The sequence below is a fragment of the Chanodichthys erythropterus genome, chromosome 19, assembly GCF_024489055.1.
Source record: "Chanodichthys erythropterus isolate Z2021 chromosome 19, ASM2448905v1, whole genome shotgun sequence".
Classification (NCBI taxonomy): Eukaryota; Metazoa; Chordata; class Actinopteri; order Cypriniformes; family Xenocyprididae; genus Chanodichthys; species Chanodichthys erythropterus.
In genome coordinates this window covers 24,603,727-24,625,726 of record NC_090239.1, presented here as the reverse complement: position 1 = coordinate 24,625,726, position 22,000 = coordinate 24,603,727, and the positions used below count along the sequence as shown (strand labels likewise).

At 33.8% G+C, this 22,000-nt stretch overlaps 2 protein-coding genes across 4 annotated transcripts in view; one reads left to right on the top strand and one right to left on the bottom strand.

Annotated features, from left to right (window-relative positions):
- Positions 1 to 7,528: 7,528 nt before the first annotated feature.
- Positions 7,529 to 9,819, bottom strand: LOC137007841 (somatostatin receptor type 2). The gene is made up of 2 exons (XM_067369522.1): positions 8,443 to 9,819; positions 7,529 to 7,733 (listed from the first exon to the last, which is right to left on the bottom strand). The coding sequence occupies exons 1-2, from the start codon at positions 9,423 to 9,425 to the stop codon at positions 7,694 to 7,696; spliced, it is 1,023 nt and encodes a 340-aa protein (XP_067225623.1). The 5' UTR covers positions 9,426 to 9,819; the 3' UTR covers positions 7,529 to 7,693.
- Positions 9,820 to 16,480: 6,661 nt separating this feature from the next.
- Positions 16,481 to 22,000, top strand: part of LOC137007355 (zinc transporter ZIP11-like) — a 169,425-nt gene continuing 163,905 nt past the window's right edge. For 2 of the 3 annotated variants that reach the window (XM_067368732.1, XM_067368730.1), the window contains exons 1-2: positions 16,481 to 16,608; positions 17,111 to 17,228. In XM_067368732.1, the coding sequence (XP_067224833.1) occupies positions 17,121 to 17,228 (108 nt within the window). In that variant the 5' untranslated portion in view covers positions 16,481 to 16,608; positions 17,111 to 17,120. The remainder of the gene's footprint in view (positions 16,609 to 17,110; positions 17,229 to 22,000) is intronic. The other variant, XM_067368731.1, reaches the window with a different exon arrangement.

The following is a 22,000-nucleotide window of genomic DNA, read 5'->3' as shown; positions in this document are numbered from 1 at the left end:
GCAGTTCTGGGCACCATTGATTTCCATAGTATTTTTTTTTTTATTTTTTTCTCAAGTTAATGGTGCCCCAAAGTGGCCAGGTTACAAACTTTCTTCAAAATATAAATAAAGTTTGTAACAAACATTTTTGGTTACAAACCTTCTTCAAAATATGAACTATCCCTTTAATGGGAGTTCCACGACTGGAATAGGACCCTGTGGAAGTGTGCAACCTGGAATCTGCCATCTTTGTCATGTGACAATCACCCATGAAAGGCATCAGAAGAGGTAAGACATGTAAAATAACTGAATCTTGTGTTGCCAATCAAATTATGTGAATGCATGAATCTAATCCACACTTTTAAAGGCACAATATGTAAGATTTTTGGATTAAAATATCCAAAACCCACTAGAACGATGTTATATATTTTGCTGACTTTGAGTACATTATCCCAAAGAATGTTTAAATCCAGAGAAATAAGCTATTTTAACCAGGACATGGACTGTGTCACCTATCAATTACATCACGTTATCTTCATGGTTTTGTTTTGTAGAAACCATGGAAACACCAAAGACGCTTTAATATATTATGTGTTTTATTAGACAGGTGAGCAACTGTTCGGATACATCCATCAACAGAAAACTAATCATGTTATATAGCTGAACACATTCAGTCTTGTTTAAATCTCGTTTTATTGATTTACCGCGAGTACCATGTTTTACCATGACCAGGCTTGGGAGGGTTACTTTAAAAATTTATTCTGTTACAAATTACTTAGTTACTCAGTAACGTAATCCAAGTACCACAATAAGAAAGTAATGTAATCCGATTACTTTTGGATTACTTCATGGTCACATGTATAAAAAGAAAGAAAGAAAGAAAGAAAGAAAGACAGAAATTGGGGGGGGGGGGGGGGCAAAAGACAATTATCCTACGATTCTAGCATGAAGTACACGACATGTCTAAATAAATTATGTGAAATATAGGCGATATATAATGGATTATTAGCTATAGCAGGAAACAAAGTCATTTTCACATTAGCTAAAAACATTCAACTGATCCAACTATTTTAAACACGTTTTTTACCTAACAATTTGTATATAAACACCCCCCCCCCCCCAAATAATAATGTTAAATCGTATTAAATCGTCAAGGCGTCATAAATATATGCTTTTGTTTTGAATAAGCGACCTCTAGTGGCGAAAATGTACATAGTGTGCCTATAAATCTGTTTCAAATAACTACTGAAACTAATTTAACTAATCTGGTCAAAAATATACATCAACACATGACCAGTTCACATTATCATGTGAGGAGTGTGTTTCTTAAAGGGATAGTTCACCCTAAAATTAACATTCTGTCATCATTTACTCACCCTCAAATTCTTCCAAACCTGTATATATTTCTTTGTTCTGCTGAACACAAAGGAATATATTTTGAAGAATGTTTGTAACCAAACAGTTGCTGGGCAACATTGACTTCCATAGTATTTTCCCCCCATATGGAAATCAATGATGCTCCTCTTTGTAACCTTAAACAAAAATAAATTTATATGAACCCAAACTCTTCTATATGAAAATTGCAGGCAGTAAATGTACACTAGATTCAATTGCTTGACAAATAATATTAAAAAGAAATCCAGGTTGAATCCTGAGAATGGTTATAGCATCTTCTGCTAACAGAACTGATATTCTCAATCCTAAAGGAAGAGAAGTGAACACAGCAGAGAGCCTTCACCTCTGACGACACTTAGCAAGAGCAGGAACTGAATATATGGGGTTAAAGGTCAATGGCTGATAAGTCATGAAAAGCCTTGATGAAAGGTAAACTGTGGCAATGATAATAAACAGACGCAACTTGACAAAACGGGCTAAATAAATCAAAATGATAAATGATTTAACTGAAACAAGTAGGCTTGGAAAAAGAAAGAACATCTATTATATTTGATAAGTGGTTGACATAGAGAGCCTTTTATTTTCTAAACTTGAGCTCTAAACAAATGGATAGTTGCAGCATTCTCAGAAATACTGTTTTAAATATGATTCATATTTCAAGAACAAGGCAACAGTGAGAGGAAAAACATTCTCCTCAAGCTGACAAAAGTAATACAAATAAGAAAAATCCTTGTCAGGAATGGTTTATGGTTAAAACAAAGAGAGAGGGTTGTGCATTAGTAATGAGAAAGCAAAGCATTTTTGTGTTCCTTTAACTTTGGGCACTTTTATGCCCCAGTTGCTGATTTTTAGAGATGTCAAACTTTTCTTCATGTTAAAACTTCCTAGGAAACTTTTCACAATGCCTTTATCAATTATGTTTATGAACATATTTGATTATTTTAAGCTTGCACAAAAGACGTATCAATCTTAAAATGTAAAAATGTAACCCCAAAAATCAATTTAATCATGAAACATTTCAATATTTATAATTTTACACAAATAGCAAACAACACTTTTATTCAAACCCTTTAAAAAAGTGGACAAAAAAGTTCAACAATGTGAGTGAAGATCATGCTTGAAACTGATTATGAGATGCAATGTGTGAAAAAAAATATCACTTTTTGTGCATCATATTTTTATTGTGCATAATTTTTAAGTAATTATGTTGAATTATTTCAAAAGTGTGAACATATTATTTAATTAGTTTGTATTTAGGATACATAAAATTCTATATTTTCTAAAGGAGTGTGTCATTTTATTCCAACAAATGTTTAAAATTCCATTTCCAATTTGAGATGTGGGGTGAAATATTGGATGATAGAAATGTTCATGATAAACATCTCCACAAATTGAATCAATTATATCGAGAATGTGAAACATGTTTTTAAGACAGCTTATTTTCGAGCCCACAAGGCATTTGGGAACTCAGCAGGAGAACACCAACAGGTATCGGTGGAAGAGTGAAATGCATTAGGGCTTGCAGTTCAACACAAGGGGTTTGCTAAGGTTGGTCAAAAATTGATGGAATTTAAATGTGTTAAATAGAACAGTCTGCACAGGAGTCTGCATAGAATACATATATATATATATATATATATATATATATATATATATATATATATATATATATATATATATATATATAAATGTACTATTTTATCTCTTGTTGTTGTATTTGTATATGTGCACTAAGAAAAATTCTTTGTGTGTTCAAACACTTGGCAATGAAGCTAATTCTGATTCTTCTGAGGTTGCAATAGTCTTTTCTTCCAATATTGTGAAGTAGCCATATAGCCGAGTGAAACGGCTTCTCGAACAAGAAAAAAAATGTAGTGCGGGGCTTGATTTTGCTAATAGGGATTTGTTTGAATGGTTGTGGTTTGCTATTGGTGGATCTCATGTGAGTGACAGATTGCCCCGCCCTCGTGCCGGTAATCCCTCTCATCAGAGATGTCGCTGCAGGAGGGAGGGGAAGTTATTTTGATTCACGATTACGAGGCACATGAATTAAAAAAAAAAAGATGCACAGATACTGCAAGATTCCATAAAAATAGGAATGGATCATTTTGATTTCATTGTCTTAACTGTTTTAAACATTTGAATCAATTACGACGGACTAAAAGTTTCACCTACTGGCCAGAACAGGTAAATCGGGGTGAACTGAATGAATGTTATACCTAGAGCAAATAATATATAACCCAAGAGGTGACACTGATATTTTTTGGATAACAGCCACCAGATGGCGCTCCGGTAGCGAGGCCGCCATTATGGGGTGAAAATACTAACTGGACCATCGAATTCTTCACATCTTACACACCCCGAATCAACAAATTTCACAACCAAATCAGAAGCGCAATACAACCGTTTTTTAAATTAAGTTACCAATAAATTGTATGGCTCCTACAGTAAATGTTGTATTGTCTTATATATGTTTTATTTTACCAGTTGTGGAATCCAACCATTTATCCATCAATCTGAGGTAACGTAGTTAGCCTACTTTACTGAGTATTTCCATTTTAAGCAACGTTATGCATTTAATAGTAAATTAATAATGAATAAATTTAAGATCATCATGTTTGCAGCAAATAATATATTTCAGACCTAGTGGAAGCTAATAGTAATATGTCTGAATTGAAATATATTGTACGTTTTAATGGATCAAGCTACAAACATAACGATCTTAATACATGATGCATTGCTGTGTCCATTATCGCATAATTCCCACTTTTGGACACTTTTGCTTTAACGGACATTATACAACACTGCAAAATCAAGCTGTTTCAGATATTTCTTGTCCAACATTCCCAATTTTTCTGATGCATGTCCTTAATTTAATTTCATATGTTGGTATTAATTCAGTATTTCTAAGCCTAAGGCTAATACTAGATTTGAAAGAATTTTAACCCAGACTGACTGGGTTTCTGGAGAGCAAAGGTTTTGTGAAAAAAGGGGAAGACTTAAACGCAAAGTCTGTAAAATGAACTGTTAAAAGGATTTGATGGTCACTAGCAATAGTATTTTATTCAGTGATGTCATCAGTCAGGTTGGATTTCAGCTTTAATGTACTTCTGTTTTTTTTTTTTTTTTTTTAACAAAGCAGCTGATATTGCCATAGAAACTAGTGGACCGACGAGTAATCGAAATCGCGTAAACGGAGGGCTGCTGCTGGGCGCCGGTGTTGCAATGGAACGTTCTATTGAGTTTCGCTTCTTGCTGTATATTCTTTGCATAGCCTAAATGGAAATAAAAACCGGAAGACAAGAGAGAACCGTCCGCGCTGAAAATGGGTGGGGTTGCATAAGGTGTATACGCGTTTTGCTTTTTAAAGAAACTTTTTTTTTTTAACTTGATGCGCCATTTTAAACGAGCGCGAGAGGCTAAAAAAGCAGATCGAGTCAAGAAATGGCCGTCCTTCCGCCTATTTACGCGGGGAAAAAACGCTATGCGTAAACCGGATCTAAGATGAAGCGGCATCACCTTCATCACGGACAGACGGAAAGTCATAAAACATGTTATTTGAAATTTAGAAAATACAATGGGCTTTGAACGCTAAAGCCACTGGTTCAACACAAAAATGAACGAGAATTCACATAGGCTAACAGTTCTGTTTACATTTTGTTCCTATTTTAAATACATAGGTTTTTTTAAACAGATAAATACATCTGTTCTTATTTTTAAGAACATGTTTCACAATTGCCTCAAAGGTAAAACGATTTTATATAATTTTGAATGTAATTGTTAAATTGTTTTTTTTCTTTAAGCCTCAGCAGCATATGGCTTCTTTACTGTCTTGAATTAGTGTCTTAGCAAACTATAACTAACCTATTAATTATGTCCCTGTTTCAAACCTATACATTATAGGCCTAGACTGGACATGTGACACCCAAGGGTCCAATTAAAAGCTTTTGTCAGTTTATACTATGGTGATAACTACTGATGATAGATGAGTATAATCAAAAAGGGGAGATAGGAGTTTAAAAGGATGTTTTCTAAGGCACAAAGCCAAAGCCGGTCATCTGTGATATAGAAGTGACAGCTGATCTGGCGGACAGTTTTGTTGTTTAAAAATGGTCAAATGCAGTGTTAACTAGAGTATGTTGCACTGTCGACTGGATGGATAATGGCAGGGTTAAAGCAAAAGGTTTCTGTACAAGAAAGACATGAAAAACACATAAACAGGACTGCAAATTAAATTATATTTAAATTAGAGTTCCTAGATTTGCTAATAGGTGTCACTATTGTATATAAATTTTTATTACAGAGTTTTATATATTTTTATGTTATATATTATATTTTTATTTGTATAGAATATTTTTTGTCAATGATGTGCTGATTCAGAATGAGTTATTTCATAATGAAATTAAGTGACAATATAGATGTTGCCCTTTGGTCAGAGTAATGAGGGACGTGAACTCATAACCTCCTGAGAGATGTTATTTAAAATTGTTTTGGTACATAATGTGCGTGAGAGCTATTGCTAACCTTCTAATTTTGTATCTAAATCATTTTCTGGAAGATTTGATAAGCTTAGATTGCATCTGTTTTATGTCAGAGGTATGTATTTTTGACAATTGTTAGGAAAACATTCGTCATGGAGCCATGGGATACTATTTTCTACATTTGTACATGGGAATTAATCTTTTTACGTGTTCTCATATAAGCATACTGTCTCCCACCAAGTTCTGTCTCATACATTCATGAGCTGGGTTAAAAACAACCCGAGTTGGGTTGAAAATGGACAAACCCAGCGGTTGAGTTAAATGTTTACCTAATGTGCTGAGCAGTTTTATTTAAACCAACTATAAATTACTATATGGATCAATTATTATTCATTAAACATATTAATAAATGTTAGTTTCCAACATACTTTGGGTTCATTAAGCAAGCAATATACAGTAATTTTTAAACAATAGTTGGGTTAAATAAAACTACCCAGCAGGTTGGACAAACATTTAACCCAACCACTGGGTTAAAACAACCCAGTTGCTGGGTTTGTCCATTTTCAACCCAACCTGGGTTGTTTTTAACCCAGCATTTTTTAGAGTTTACATCAATAAGTTGGGTTATATGGACAAACCCAGTGTTTGGACTGTTTTGACCCAGTGGTCGGGTTAAATGTTAGACCAACCTGCTGGGTAGTTTTATTTAACCCAACTATTGTTTAAAAATTACTATATGTCTGGCTTAAAATGAGCCAAAAATAGGTTGGAAATTAAAAATACTAGAGGAAATAATAATAATCAAAAGGTGAACATTTATTAATAAGCAATTTAATAAATGTTTATTTATTAAACATTAGTAAATGTTCATTTCCAACCTATTTTGGGTTCATTTTAAGCTATGGTAATTTTTAAATCACCCAGCAGACATTTAAACATTTAAATGTCAAACCAGTTGCTGGGTTTGTCCATTTTTAACCCAACTTCTGTTATTTTTAACCCAGCATTTTTTAAAGTGTAGTATTGGTCTCATAGCATTTTTTAATTTGTGCATTTTTTTTACATAATGATGGGTAAGAATGCTAATTTTAGGGAAAAGTGTGAGTTTGCACAGTATTTATACATGTGCACATGTGTGGTCATACCCTTAATTTGAAGATAAAAGTTTTATACTACCAGATTCTCCTATGAGCCATGAGTTGGGAATAAGGAAAGGTATGTTATAGGCATGCATTGCACCTTGGCTGCCTATAAAACTGCTGCAAAAACAACACGTTTATAACATTTTGAATGTGAGCCAGATGTGAGCCAAAGAAGTGTTGTGGGCCATTTTCTCAATGTATTTCTCAGCCTTCAACTCCGTTGAGATATTAATACCAACCTGAGTCAAACTTGAAGTATATAATAGAATAATTTTTCCTGTGCAAAACCCAAGAGGATGTACTGCTCAAGTTGGATGCATGTTTGCTTCTCTTTAAACTTTATTCTGAAAATGTTTTCCTTTGACAACCACAATAAAACTTTGCTTGCATGTTCAGACATTCATAAATGTTTAAATATTGCAGTATCCTTACTTGAACAAAGAGAATTACACACTCTTTCATTTATCTGCACATTTTAATGTTTATGCACAATGATAATTTATTATGTAGAAAGTAATATAATACGTTTTGGATGATTATATGCAAATATTCTATACATGCAATAAAGTAAAACATTGGCATTAAAAGCATAAGCATAAATATTGGCAAAATACTGTGATACATTGAAAACAAGGGTAAATGATGCATAATATTCATAATATATTACAATACATTCAGAATATATTATCAAAAAAGTTAAAAAGCATATTTACTTTTGGTTTCTTCATGTGGCATCCTGTCAAACCAAAAACATATTTAACAGATATTTCCAAAAATGGAAACAAATATATATATATATATATATAACAAAATATACATTACCCTGTGTATGTATGTATGTATGTGTGTGTGTATATATATAAACACATATGTGTTTAAATGGCCATGTGTTATTAATTACTACATTTATTTTAACACTTAGTAACACATTTGGTTATTTAAACCATGGCAGCGTTGGCTATCAGCATCAAATAAATCAACTGTTTTCAAACAAATTAACAACCACATTCCTTATTCATGTGTCATTTAGCAACAGTTGCACAAAAATCCTCAACTATTTGGTCCAAGCTGGATGCCATGACAACCATGACATCATCCAGAAGTCCACAATCAATTTGACAGCACTTGTACAGGAGGGCAGAAATTACATAATCATCCTTACAACACGGCCCTTCCATTGCATGGAAATCAACCACGTCTACTTTGCTTTTGTGCTGAAAAAATTAGTCTTTCTCTTGCCACTTATCATGCCTCAGTCTGCTCATGTATTTTTCTTAATGGCACAGAATGAAAGGCAATCTCACATGCTCGTACTTTGAATTGCACTACAAAAAAGTGGTGCTGAAAGCAAGGATTGTCTGTTTACAAAAATGGGAATGTATTGCAACACAAACCCTCTAAATGTTTAAAACTAAGCTTGTACGTTAGTGTCGTGCAGGACGTACCCCTCGGTGTCTCTGTCGCAGTGTGTCGGTGAGCTCTTGTGGGGACAGAGGAGGGCGTGGAAATGCCTTCGAAAGGTTTCTGACAGACACGCATACAGTATTGGATTGGCGCAGCTCCACGAATACGACAGCAGCACCACAAACTCAAAGCCACGAGTGAAATCCAACGCCAAATCCGACCGGTGCAGAGAGCAAAAGTTGAAGACGTAGAACGGCAGCCAGCAGACGCCAAACACCAACACAACCGCCACCACCATCTTGGTTACCTGTTTCTCCAGCCGGTGACTCTCCAGTGAAGAAGTGGTGTTTCTCAGAGTCACCAACAGCGCTGTGTAAAACACAATCATTATGGTGAAGGGCAAGGCAAAGCCCAATACAAACGTGTAGCTGAGAAAGCTCAACCACCAGGTGTCAGATGCAACATGGGGGTCAACGGTGCACAAACCGTAGTTGGCGGAAAAGTGAATAGCCATGGGAAGAACGGGAAATAGAGAGATAAACCACATTAATGCAGCGATGATCTTCGCCCGACGCGGCGTCCGCCAACTAGCGAAGCGCAAAGGGTCTACAAGCGCCATATAACGGTCAACGCTCATCACCGTCAGGCAGAACACGCTTGTGAATTGATTGATGCCATCCAGAACCATAACCAGCTTACATACGGCATCTCCGAAGATCCATTGGTCTTGGAAGTTCTGGATAGCAATAAACGGGAGCCCTACCATGAAAAGTCCATCAGCCAAAGCCAAGTTGAAAATGTAGACGGTGGTCGCCGAAGACATTTTGTCCAGCTTCAGAATGGTGATGATGACCAGCGAGTTCCCGGCCAATCCCACAATGCACACTGCCAAGTACATTACGGCCATGGTGATGCTGAAAGCATCAAAGTCCTCCTGGATGTAAACGTTGTTTATCGCAGCGCCATCCAGGTCTAAAACCGACACATTGTCGTAAAACATTCCCAAAGGTACCGCGGTTTCCATTTCTGGTCAAAAATGGTTTGTAGTCCTGGCTGGTGAAGTTCAAACGTAAATCAGGAAATTTGTTCTTGATCTCCACAAGTTTATTTTCCCATCTTAATAACTGGTCTTCTAAGAAATCACAGTGGTAAAAACATATTTCACCCCAAAGTGCTGGTCTCCAAACTCTAATGGGTGTTAGACCCTCCTAGGGAGATCTTATATCCCAAAGTTTGTGTGTGTGCAAGTCATCCGTCGACTCCGATAAGCTGCGCCGTCTCGTTCCAATCCGCTGTTATGAGGTTTCCAGGGTGCCATCTGTTACAATACTTTTGTTTTCATAACTAAACACTCTTGTCAGAAGGTCCATCCAGCCTCTTTCTTTCACACTCCCTTGTTCACTCCCTCTCATTTTCCTCCTTCACTCCACCCCTCTGTTTCCTCCCTTTCCTCGCAGTTCAGTGGGGGGTCAATCTGAGCCGATCATCCCCCAACTTCCCCTCTGGGCCACCCACTTTACAAATACGTCCCCATCGGATGACTGATGAATCTGGCCTGTCTCCCTCTGCTTGTTTGAGTATGCTGCGTTCCCCCCTTCAGTGTTTATGTTTCTCGCTGATTGTCTTTGTTTGTTGATCAGTGAATCATTTATCACACGCACAAGGCCTCAGTGGGTGGAAGCGGTTGCAGATAAAAGGGCAAGAGTAATGAGTGATCACCTTAGTCCTGTTCCTCCTCTGACACGCATAGTTGGAATGCCGCAATTCTCACAGTGAACTTCCCAAGAGATGCAGGAAAACAGTAACTGAGGGAGGTAATGATTATATATACTCACCTCACTGACAAGCACTGTTTGAGTAGACATATGTCATTATGCAATATGCGAATGGTCTTGGAGGTCACTCTACTCCTAATTCCATGAAATCATTCTTAGAATTTGGAACTTTCCATTGGCATGTTACTGTTAACCTTGAAATGCCTTTGCAGGCTGAGCTTATATGTAGAGGTTTAAGGGGCCTCGAGTGACTTTTGGGTTGCTGAAGACAGGTATCCAGTCCTCTCCAATAAATCTACATGGCCAGCGTTTGGTTTCACTGGCATGAGTTTTCTTGCATCTCTTAACTAGGAATATACCGGTTTTACAAATACAACGCTGTAATTTCTAAGAACTGTACACTCTAAAAAATGCTGGGTTAAAAACAACCCAAGTTGGGTTGAAAATGGACAAACCCAGCAATTGGGTTGTTTTAACCCAGTGGTTGGGTTAAATGTTTGCCTAACGTGCTGGGTAGTTTTACTTAACTCAACTGTTGTGTAAAAATTACTGTATTGCTTGCTTAAAATGAACCCAAAATATGCTGGAAATTAACATTTATTAATATGTTTAATAAATGAGCATTTATTAATAAGATGATGAATAATAAACAATAAACATTTATTAAATTGCTTATTAATAAATGTTCACCTTTTGATTACTACTGTTGCCTCTAGTAATTATGTGTCTAATTTTTAATTTCTCACCTATTTTAGATTCATTTTAAGCAAGCCATATAGTCATTTTTAATCAGTAGTTGGGTTAAATAAAACTACCCAGCAGGTTGGGCAAACATTTAACCCAACCACTGGGTTTGTCCATTTTCAACCCAACTTGGGTTGTTTTTAACCAAACATTTTTTAGAGTGTAACTGTGTGTGGAATGAAGAACCAGGATCTGGTTGAAAATGTTCTGAAACCTTTCATTCAGATAATTTCTGTGCATCTCATACCTGTATTTGTCTTTTATGCTTTTGTTGTATGTTTGCTCTTTAATTAGTAAAAACCAAACCCAATTTGGGTTGAAATTGAAACCCAGTGATTGGGTTGTTTTAACCCAGCAGTTGGGTTAAATGTTTGCACAACCTGCTGGGTAGTTTTATTTAACTCAACTATTGTTTAAAAATTACTGTATTGCTTGCTTAAAATGAACCCAAAATATGTTGGAAATTAACATTTATTAATAAGTTTATTGTTTAATTATTATTCAATAAACATTTAATAAATTGCTCAGCAATAAAAAGTTCACTTTTTGATTATTGCACTCTAAAAAATGCTGGGTTAAAAACAACCCAAGTTGGGTTGAAAATGGACAAACCCAGCGATTGGGTTGTTTTAACCCAGCAGTTGGGTTAAATGTTTGCCCAACCTGCTGGGTAGTTTTATTTAACCAAACTATTGTTTGAAAATGACTATATGGCTGACTTAAAATGAATCTAAAATGAAATTAAAATGTTCATTTATTAAACATATTAATAAATGTTAATTTTCAAGATATTTTGGGTTCATTTTCAGTAAGCAATACAGTAATTTTTATACAACAGTTGAGTTAAGTAAAACTACACAGCACGTTGGGCAAACATTTAACCCAACCACTGGGTTAAAACTACCCAATCGCTGGGTTTGTCCATTTTCAACCCAACTTGGGTTGTTTTTAACCCAGCATTTTTTAGAGTGTATTGTTGCCTCTAGTAATTATGTGTCTGATTTTTAATTTCCAACATTTTTGGGTCCATTTTAGCAGTAAATACAGTAATTTTTAAACAATAGTTGAGTTAAATAAAACTACCCAGCATGTTGGGCAAACATTTAACCCAACTGCTGGGTTTGTCCATTTTCAACCCAATTTGGGTTGTTTTTAACCAAGCATTTTTTTTTAGAGTGTAGTAAAAATAAGGTATTTATGAAAAATGAATGACCTCAGAAGTTCATGATGGTCTTCAGCAGATATACTTTGCAAGAGTCTCTCAGCCTCTGTCGTCGAAATAGCAATGCATTCGCTTTAGGGGGAGATCTGAGATGGTTGTAAGATCATTTTCTGTTTTAACATCAGTAACTCAGTGGTTGTTTGTGCTAGATGTCTCAAATTTTGATACATGGTAGTCACATTTGTCTACTGCAAAGAAAACTCACTTGCATAATCACAGATAGCTGGGGATAGATGTAACACTGAGAGGTAATTTGCTGAAATAACATCCACACTATCCAATTTTTGCACCTAACAAAGGGGGTGTGGCCATGTTGGGCTGCTTTAGAGAAGAGGAAGAGTTGTTGTAGTCGAGTGTTGTTGTCATGCCGTCATTTTACACCGGACTGCTTCACAAACGAGGGTCAATTCAACACAAAAGATGAACATGATGACACATGCTAGTGGATGAGTTGAATCAACTCCACAGCAACTACATCAATTTATCCACTAACCATTCAGAAACGTCTAAAAGTTGTAACTTCTTCCTGAGTCTCTCCATCAGTGTCGACTCCGGTTTGAACAATGTAAGGCTGAACACTTTCCTCATTTTGGCTGCGTGAGATTCTCCAGCTTTGTTGTTGTTGAGCTGTTAAAGCTCCGCCCTCTTCTGGAAAGGGGGCGGGAGCAGCAGATCATTTGCATTTAAAGGGACACACACAAAAACGGTGTGTTTTTGCTCGCACCCAAATAGGGGCAAATTTGACAAGCTATAATAAATGATCCGTGGGGGATTTTGAGCTGAAACTTCACATTCTGGAGACACCAGAGACTTATATTACATCTTGTGAAAGGGAAATAATAGGTCCCCTTTAAATGAAGTGCAAAACAATTGCTGCACAAAGGGGTTGGTTGTAACATTTTTAATAATCTGTTCTAACTATCCCCACCCCAAACAGTTGTAACAGCTAAGTTTGAAGTATAAATACAAAGCATCAAATTAAGCTACTTCAGGTCATGTAAGTTAAATAATTGCTTGTACAAATTAATTCTTGCTAAGCAAAAAATAATCTTTACTTTATTACCTGAAAATAATTGTTTTGGTCATAAAATCTACAAATTTGCTCACACTCACATGCAATTTCTTCTGTGAGCTCAAAAAGAAGATGGGAGTATGATATTTATGATGCTACTAAAGCTCTTTTCTGAGCTCCCCCATCATAAATTGATTGTTTTAACTGTTATCAAATTATAGATAGGATATGTCCAATAGTTTGATTCATGCATTATGACAGGTGTTGCACTCACTCTGAACTTATGTAGATGATTTATGGCATTATAACATGAATAAATAATGCAGAGATTGTACAATAATTTTAAACTCAAATTGAGCTTACCATAATGTGAATGATATTATTATTTTAATGCAGTATTTTAAAGGCAACATTTGTGTGTTCTTTTTTATTTGCTCTATTATTTCTGTTTTTCAGTGTTACTGAATTTACTCCCCTTTCATCTTTCATCTCTGTTCTTTATGTCAAAATAATAATAATAATAAAAAAATAAAACATATAATGCTCCAAGACATTTTAATATTTCAAAAAACCTCAAAACTCTGATTAACTGAACAGACCTTCTTAAAGATGAACATGAGAAGTTCATATGGGAAATGAATTACTGTCATGAAAGAAACACAGATCTGCTCACCATAAAAGAAAAGAAACAAAGAAAATATAATGAGAAGCCGATACGAGTGCTTTTCTAAGAAAGCTGACATTATCAAGCAAGAAATTAGATCAAATAAACGAGAACAGAGATGAAAGATAAAAGGAGAGTAATAACTCTGAGGAGCAAATATAAAGGATCTAATTAAAGCCACACATGACAAAAATGAAAAGATAAAGGAATAGCGATAAGAGATTTTTGATTGTGCTGCAATATATGTAAAAAAAAATAATTTTATAATTATATCATTGATGCGATTAAAAATGATTTGAAAGGGGTTTAAACTTTCCTAAATATAAAGCAACATTTAAAAAATCAAATATTAAAAATGTAATAGTTAATTTGAATTCATTATTCTGTTGCAGCAGGTGATGTCACCATATCAAGAAGTAAATTACAGTTTCTTTATGATATTTCAGTGCTTTTTTGTTTATTCTTATTTATTTTTTCAAAAGGCTAACACGCAATTTTCTCCAAATATTGCCAATTTTTTCTAAATTCTTCCAGAACAATCTTGCATGAAGGCAAAGGTGAACTATATATATATATATATATATATATATATATATATATATATATATATATATATATATATATATATATATATATATATATATATATATTAATTAATTCATGAGTTCAGACCTATCAAATGGGACAGTATAACTATATAGAGTTTATTTTCTCATCTGATAAGTGAAAAAAAAAAAAAAAAAATATATATATATATATATATATATATATATATATATATATATATATATATATATATATATATATATATATATATATATATTTATATTTATTTATTTGCTGAGCCCTAGCTGTGAGACCGCATAATTAAAATGGGATGCCCTCATTGGTCTAACATCATGGTGGGCGGGGCATGCATCAAACAGGAAGTTGACCGTGAAATGCATGAACTGAGGAAAATGACATAAGCTTTTGGTAGCTTTAATAATAAGGTCCTAAAATTGTCATAACTACTATATTGTACAAACTTTTGATTATGATGCACTACTGCTACAAAATCAGTAAAAAAAAAATGTTAATATAATGTTTCTATTTTCAGAATTAGGTTGTTTTTATTTGGTCCCATCCAGCCAAACACAACTTGGGTGGATGGGACAGTATAATTTTGGGTGATTGGGACAGTGCTTAAATGTTTATTAAGAAAATTATAGCCTTGCAATAGAGAACCATTGTATATGCTCGAAATCAGTGTTCCCAACCATGTGCATGCCTAATCAACCACTAAAATATTCATCAAGCTAGAGTAAAACAACCAAATAATGAAAATAAAAAAATTATAGTTTAAACTCATATTTACGGAAGAGGATAAGGGCCAAGTAATAATAAAAAAATGAAGCCATCTCAAGATTAAAGTTGTTAAATTTCGAGAAAAAAGTCAAGATAAAATGTTGAGAATAAAGTCATTAAATTATGAGAAAAAAGTCGTTAAATTTGAGAACAAATTCGTTAAATTACAAATTTGTTCTCATAATTTAACGACCTTTTTCTTGTAATTTAATTACTTTATTCTCATAATTTAATGAGTTTATTCTCAACATTTTATCTTGACTTTTTTCTCGAAAATTTAACGACATTTTTCTCATAATTTAACGAATTTGTACTCGTATTTTACTTTTTCTTTTTTTTTAATGAATTTTGGACCAATAACATTTTTTTTTTTTTACTTGTTTACTTGATTTGTTTTCAATGACTTGAAATGTTTTCAATGACTTTTGGACTTCAAGCCTTCTTTTGTGGATGGATTTATAAACTGAGAAATAAAGTTGAACAAACATAAACATGGACTCCCAGGTGAAAAAAAGTACACTTCTATAATGTAATTAAAGTGCTCTATTTTTGTGCACTAATTTTGTACTTAATATACTAAAAATTCTTAAGATCATCTAAGTGGACTCAACTGTGCTATTTTGAGACAGCATGAAATATGAACTATAATGTGCTTTTAATATACTATCTCTGTATTTTAAAAAAAATATTATTTATTATTATTATTTTTTTAATTGCAGAGATAGTTTATTAAAAGCACATTATAGTTCATATTTCATGCTGTCTCAAAATAGCACAGTTGAGTACACTTAGATGCTCTTAAGATGATCGAAAGTAGTACTAAAGAAGAATTTTTAGTATATTAAGTAAACAATTAGTGCACAAAAATAGAGCACTTTAAGTACATTATAGAAATGTACTTTTTTCCCACCTGGGCTCTTAATAATGATGAACAGAAAAGGAAATGTTGCATATAAAATTATATCAAAGTATGAACTAACATGTGCAATACAGTAAATGTGCTTACACTACCCTAAATCAATGGAAATATGTGCTGTCCCAATCAGCCAAATGTTACTTCAAAAAATATTTTGCTCAGTTTACAGAAAAGTGTAGCCTGTTACAGATCCTTTCATTATAATATACCATTGTTTCCTCCTCAAATGGATAGTTAACATCTTCAGTATTACAGAAATGCTGCATCATGTGATGAGATGATGTTTTTCAATTATGACAAGAAACCTTGCTTGCACAAGGCGGAAATTCAAAGTCTGTCCCAATCACCCTTAATTCAAACATCATCCGATAACCTGTTGCAACGCAGCAGACGTGGACACTTTAAAACACCGTTGCGTGTGAATCACCCAATAGGAGCTGGAGAGGGGCGGGACTTATGCCGTAACACAGACACGTGTACAGGAAAGCAGGAAGTGAAGCGGCTCAGTCAGTTGGTGCCTGTAAACAGTAAGTACAATTCAATAGTAAGTAGGTAAAAATGTTAAAGAATGAATGAAATGTGTTATAAATGCGTTTGTTCTAGTTTTGAGGCGTTTAAATGCAACATAAGTTTACTATGTTTGCTCTGAAATGTACTATGTTCATCATCAAACAGCACTTTATCGTGTCATGAGAGTGTTTTAACAGTTATTAAATATAATATCAGTTTGGAAGAAACGCTGGTGTTGATTAATATGATTGATTTGTGCGTGATGACAGGTGTTGCACTTATTCAGAAATATCTGACACTAGTCTAGAATATGTTATATTTATTTTGTAATTATAAATATACAATTAATGCACTGAGCTTGTCATTACATGAATGCTAATTCTACAAACACAAGCTTTTAAAATGGGCTTGTTTAAGCATCACTGTTTGCAGGAATCCTGGATCAACAGGATTTGGTCCACACCCACCTGTGTGATGAATGAAATGCATCTTGCGTGTCTCCTTTCTGTTTTTCGTCAGCACAGGCGTCATGCTTCCAGGCTTCAGTCCTGTGGTTCAGGCCCTGCTGGGGACCCTGTTCACCTGGGGTCTCACTGCAGCTGGAGCCGCGCTGGTCTTCGTCTTCTCCAGCAGACAGGTGAGCAGATCCCATCAGCTGGGTTACTTCAGACTGGTTTTGGAATATAATATCGAGCAGGGGTGTCCAAACTCGGTCCTGGAGGCTATTTTTTCATAGGGGTGGCACAGAAATCTTTATTATTTCAACATAAAAATTAGTCTGATTATAATGTTCTGGACTTTGCCTACAACACAACTTAAAGGGTTAGTTCACCCAAACATGAAAATTCTGTCATTTATTACTCACCCTCATGCCGTTCCACACCCGTAAGACCTTCATTCATCTTCAGAACACAAATTAAGATATTTTTGTTGAAATCCGATGGCTCAGTGAGGCCTGAGCAATGACATTTCCTCTCTCAAGATCCATTAATGTACTAAAAACATATTTAAATCGGTTCATGTGAGTACAGTGGTTCAATATTAATATTATAAAGCCACAAGAATATTTTTGGTGCGCCCAAAAAAACTAAATAACGACATGTATAGTGATGGCCGATTTCAAAACACTGCTTCAGGAAGCTTCAGAGCGTAATGAATCATCATATCGAATCATGATTTGGATCGCGTGTGAAACCGCTGAAATCATGTGACTTTGGCGCTCTGAACCGCTGATTCGATACACTGATTCATAACGCTCCGAATCTTCCTGAAGCAGTGTTTTGAAATCGACCATCACTATATAAGTCGTTATTTTGGTTTTTTTTGGCACAAGAAAAATATTTTCGTCACTTCATAATATTAATATTGAACCACTGTACTCACATTAACTGATTTAAATATATTTTTAGTACATTTATGGATCTTGAGAGAGGAAATGTTATTGCTGGCTATGGAGGCCTCACTGAGCCATCGGATTACATCAAAAATATCTTAATTTGTGTTCCGAAGATTAACGAAGGTCTTACGGGTGTGGAACGACATGAGGGTGAGTAATTAATGACATTATTTTCATTTTTGTTCTCCATGTATGAGACATGCAAAGATTATTCAACCTTCATTGAATTTGATTTGGTTTTAGTTTATTTGCACAAATATAAAATATATACAATAAAAAACAAAAGTACAATCCATATACTGTGCAGGGAGAGGCAAAAAAACACCTAAACAACAACAAAAAAACTAAATGGGAAATTAAAGAAAGGAAAAACAAAAACTAATTATAAATGTATAAATGCATGTAACTGCAACAAGTTAATTGCAGCATGTGTATAATAATAATAATAATAATAAATAATAAATATATATATATTATAATATAAAATAAAATAAAAAAAAAAATATATATATATATATATATATATATATTATAATATATATATATATATATATATATATATATATATATTTTTTTTTTATTATTATTATTATTATTATTATACTCTAAAAAATGTTTGGTTAAAAACAACCCAAGTTGGGTTGAAAATGGACAAACCCAGCAATTGGGTTGTTTTAACCCAGTGGTTGGGTTAAATGTTTGACCCAGACTGCTGGGTAGTTTTATTTAACCCAACTACTGATTAAAAATGACTATATGTCTGGCTTAAAATGAATCTAAAATAGGTGAGAAATTAAAAATCAGACACATAATTACTAGAGGCAACAGTAGTAATCAAAAGGTGTACATTTATTAATAAGCAATTTAATAAATATTTATTGTTTATTATTCATTATCTTATTAATAAATGCTCATTTTTTAAACATATTAATAAATGTTAATTTCCAGCATATTTTGGGTTCATTTTAAGCGAGCAATACAGTAATTTTTATACAACAGTTGAGTTAAATAAAACTATGGGCAAACATTTAACCCAACCACTGGGTTAAAACAACCCAATTGCTGGGTTTGTCCATTTTTAACCCAACTTGGGTTGTTTTTAACCCAGCATTTTTTAGAGTGTATTATTATTATTATTTACTCCAAAAACAAAGCATATAGAGTGCATGAATCATCAATAAACAAAAAAGCACAATTACAAAGCAGCAATAAAATTATTTTTTAAAGAAAAACGTTTTTCTGCTGGATGGGATAAACCCTTCCATAATTTAATACCCCTAAATCATATAAAGTATGGACCTCTACAAGTGAGAATTTTAGGAAGATTAAGTGACAGTGAACCTGTGAATTTACTTTAAAATTCATCTTAATTTGCTCTGGAATGTTATCTTCACCTGAATATATGTAATAAATATAGACACCGATTTGAGAAATGTTAATATCATAAACAGTAAGAACCTGAAGTTTCTGAAATAGAGAAGCAGATGAAGTATATGCATTTGATCGTGTTGCAATCCTAACAAAACCTTTCTGAAGGATAAAGATTTTTTGAAGAGTAATAGGATAATTGCTCGCCCAAACATAATTTTATGTATAATTAATTAACAATTCCGAGTTCGTCTGTTTAAAAAACGAACCGAAAAGTAAACACTAACTGTTTAACTTTCAATATTGTCAAAATAAAAAAAATTGCAACAGTAGGAAAAATTAATTGACCATTAATATTACACTTTTCTTTTAAATTGCATGTATTATATTTATATCATCGATATATATAATGTTTTTAAACAAATTAAGCTTGTGTATTCATTTGAGCTCTTTGTGAATCTAATATAAATTATTATATTGTATATTATTAGGCATATGTCTTTGATTCACATGCATTGATATAGTCTTTCAGCTGCCTTCTCAAGCTTTCACTGCAGTACTGTATAGTGTTTATTGTCTTGTAAATGCATTTAATTTCATGATATTTTTCATAACGATCTCTTAATCTTCAGAAGAGGCATGAATTGCGCGTCTCTCTCATGAGAAGTGACTCAAACTGACGCTCTCCTTGTTCCGTGTGATTGGCTGTTTGCCGCACGTGTCACACTTTCAGGTGCACACGCTTTGCAAACTCCTTAAACCTGAGTTGACAGAGAAAGTATATACCGAGCGTTGTGCAACATCTGATCCTGATCTTAACCAGTTTGGATTTATCTGGATTTGTCAGCTCTAAACATACTCTGAAACTCAGTTTGTGAAACAGGCCAGTGGTCATTTGGTACAACCGCTGTAAAACATGGAACATGTTGAAATATTTGAAAAACTTGTACTAAATATAAAATGTTTGATTGTTGGCTATAGATATCAGCCTGTTAGCATTGTTTGAAAATATCGTCATTTGTTAAAACTGAAGTTTTGTTTAAACAGAACAGAACAGAAAAGACTTTTTTGGTGACTAATTTTGTCCATCTTGTAAAAAATGACAAAATCAGTGTTAATTGATTATAAAAACCACATAATTTCATTGTTAACACTTAATAAAACTTCTAAAATTAATTATATCTCCATTATGTTTTTTTTTTTTTAATTCTTTTAAAAACGTTATTCGTCAATGACCCAAATATTAGTTGAAAAACTTGAACTAAACAAAAATGAGAAATGTTGCCTTGGCAATAAACTAAAATAAGTTCAAGTTGAAGCACTAAAATTATAAACTGAAATAAAATCTAAATAGCAATTAAAAAATATTAAATTATATTATATAAAATTAACATGAATTTTTTTTTTCAATTCAAAATATTAATAATAAAATTGATCTAAGAATTTGTCTCATATTTGATGAAGTTTGCATTACTGATTCTGTTATTTTCTGGTTTATTACTTTGGGGCTGTTATTGTATAAGTCGCTATAGTGAAAAATAAATGATGATTCAGTTTTTATTTTAGGGTGAGTCAAAGCATTGAATCAAACATTGCTAGTGTGATTATTTGAGTTTTCTTTTAAATAAATATTGTAATTTTAACTGTATAAGACAATAAGTTCCCTTGCTTTAAAAACAATATTTCTAACGGGACATTTTAATGTAATTTTACAGGAAACTACTGTTAAATATACAGTTTTTAGAAGTATAAAACCATAAATTAACACACCCAGAATTCTGTGTGTATGTTTTTTCATTTAAAGGGTTACTTCAGGATTTAGCATTAAGCTTTGTATTAGTAGAATACCACTAGTATTTTCGAATTAGCGTGCTTTCCCCCTTCATATCAGCCCGAGATGAGAGATTTATGCATTTTTATTCTGTAAAAAAGCCTCCGATGACGCAAAAATCGTCATTTTGCGTCATCGGAGGCTTTTTTGGCCAGAGGCTTAAAACTACAGCCAGTAATAGCAGGTAGTTCCGCATTTTTTCACCACGCCCATACATATGCGCGTTTGAGCTCACGGACACAGATCAAAGATTTTATCAAAAGTGGGTGTCAATTATATTTTTAAGCTTACAGTAATTAACTTTGTTTTGTCTGCACTACATCAGTGGTTCATCTCGCAAATTTTATCGGTCTCTGCAGTCATCTCAACCAATACAGCAACAGGCTTTTGTGGTAACGTTAGCATAAATAGATAAATAAACTCAGTTTTACAGAACAGTGGCTTTACTTTGATAACAGTCAACTTATATGTAATTGTCTATCTAACGTTACTTTGCTAAGTTTGCAGTTTTACTACATATAGGCTACTGTGTTATCAGTCTAGTATCAGTGAGTCTTACCTCTAGGCGAATACGCTTAGTGCCAGATGCCCAGGCTGTTCATCCTCTGGGAAAGTGAATATAGATGGTATCGCGGTGTCCTTCAGAATGGTTCTCTTCATTGCAAAGATATTTGGTTCGTAGTCCTCGTGCTTGAAATGGAGACTACACATTCTGCGTTTTTTTTTAGGTTTTCTATAACGGTGTCATCTCCAAACTTCGGGTGTTTGATGGCCCGGTGCCACTGTTTACATAGCTCCAAATCTTTAACTTAAT

What these genes read in the sequence shown, in the direction of transcription:
- LOC137007841 (XM_067369522.1), bottom strand. Translation starts at nt 9,425, where the DNA reads ATGGAAACCGCGGTACCTTTGGGAATGTTTTACGACAATGTGTCGGTT. An exon ending in TGCGACAGAGACACCGAGGG is followed by an intron (nt 7,734 to 8,442) that starts GTACGTCCTGCA and finishes TTGGTTTGACAG; the next exon opens with GATGCCACATGAAGAAACCA.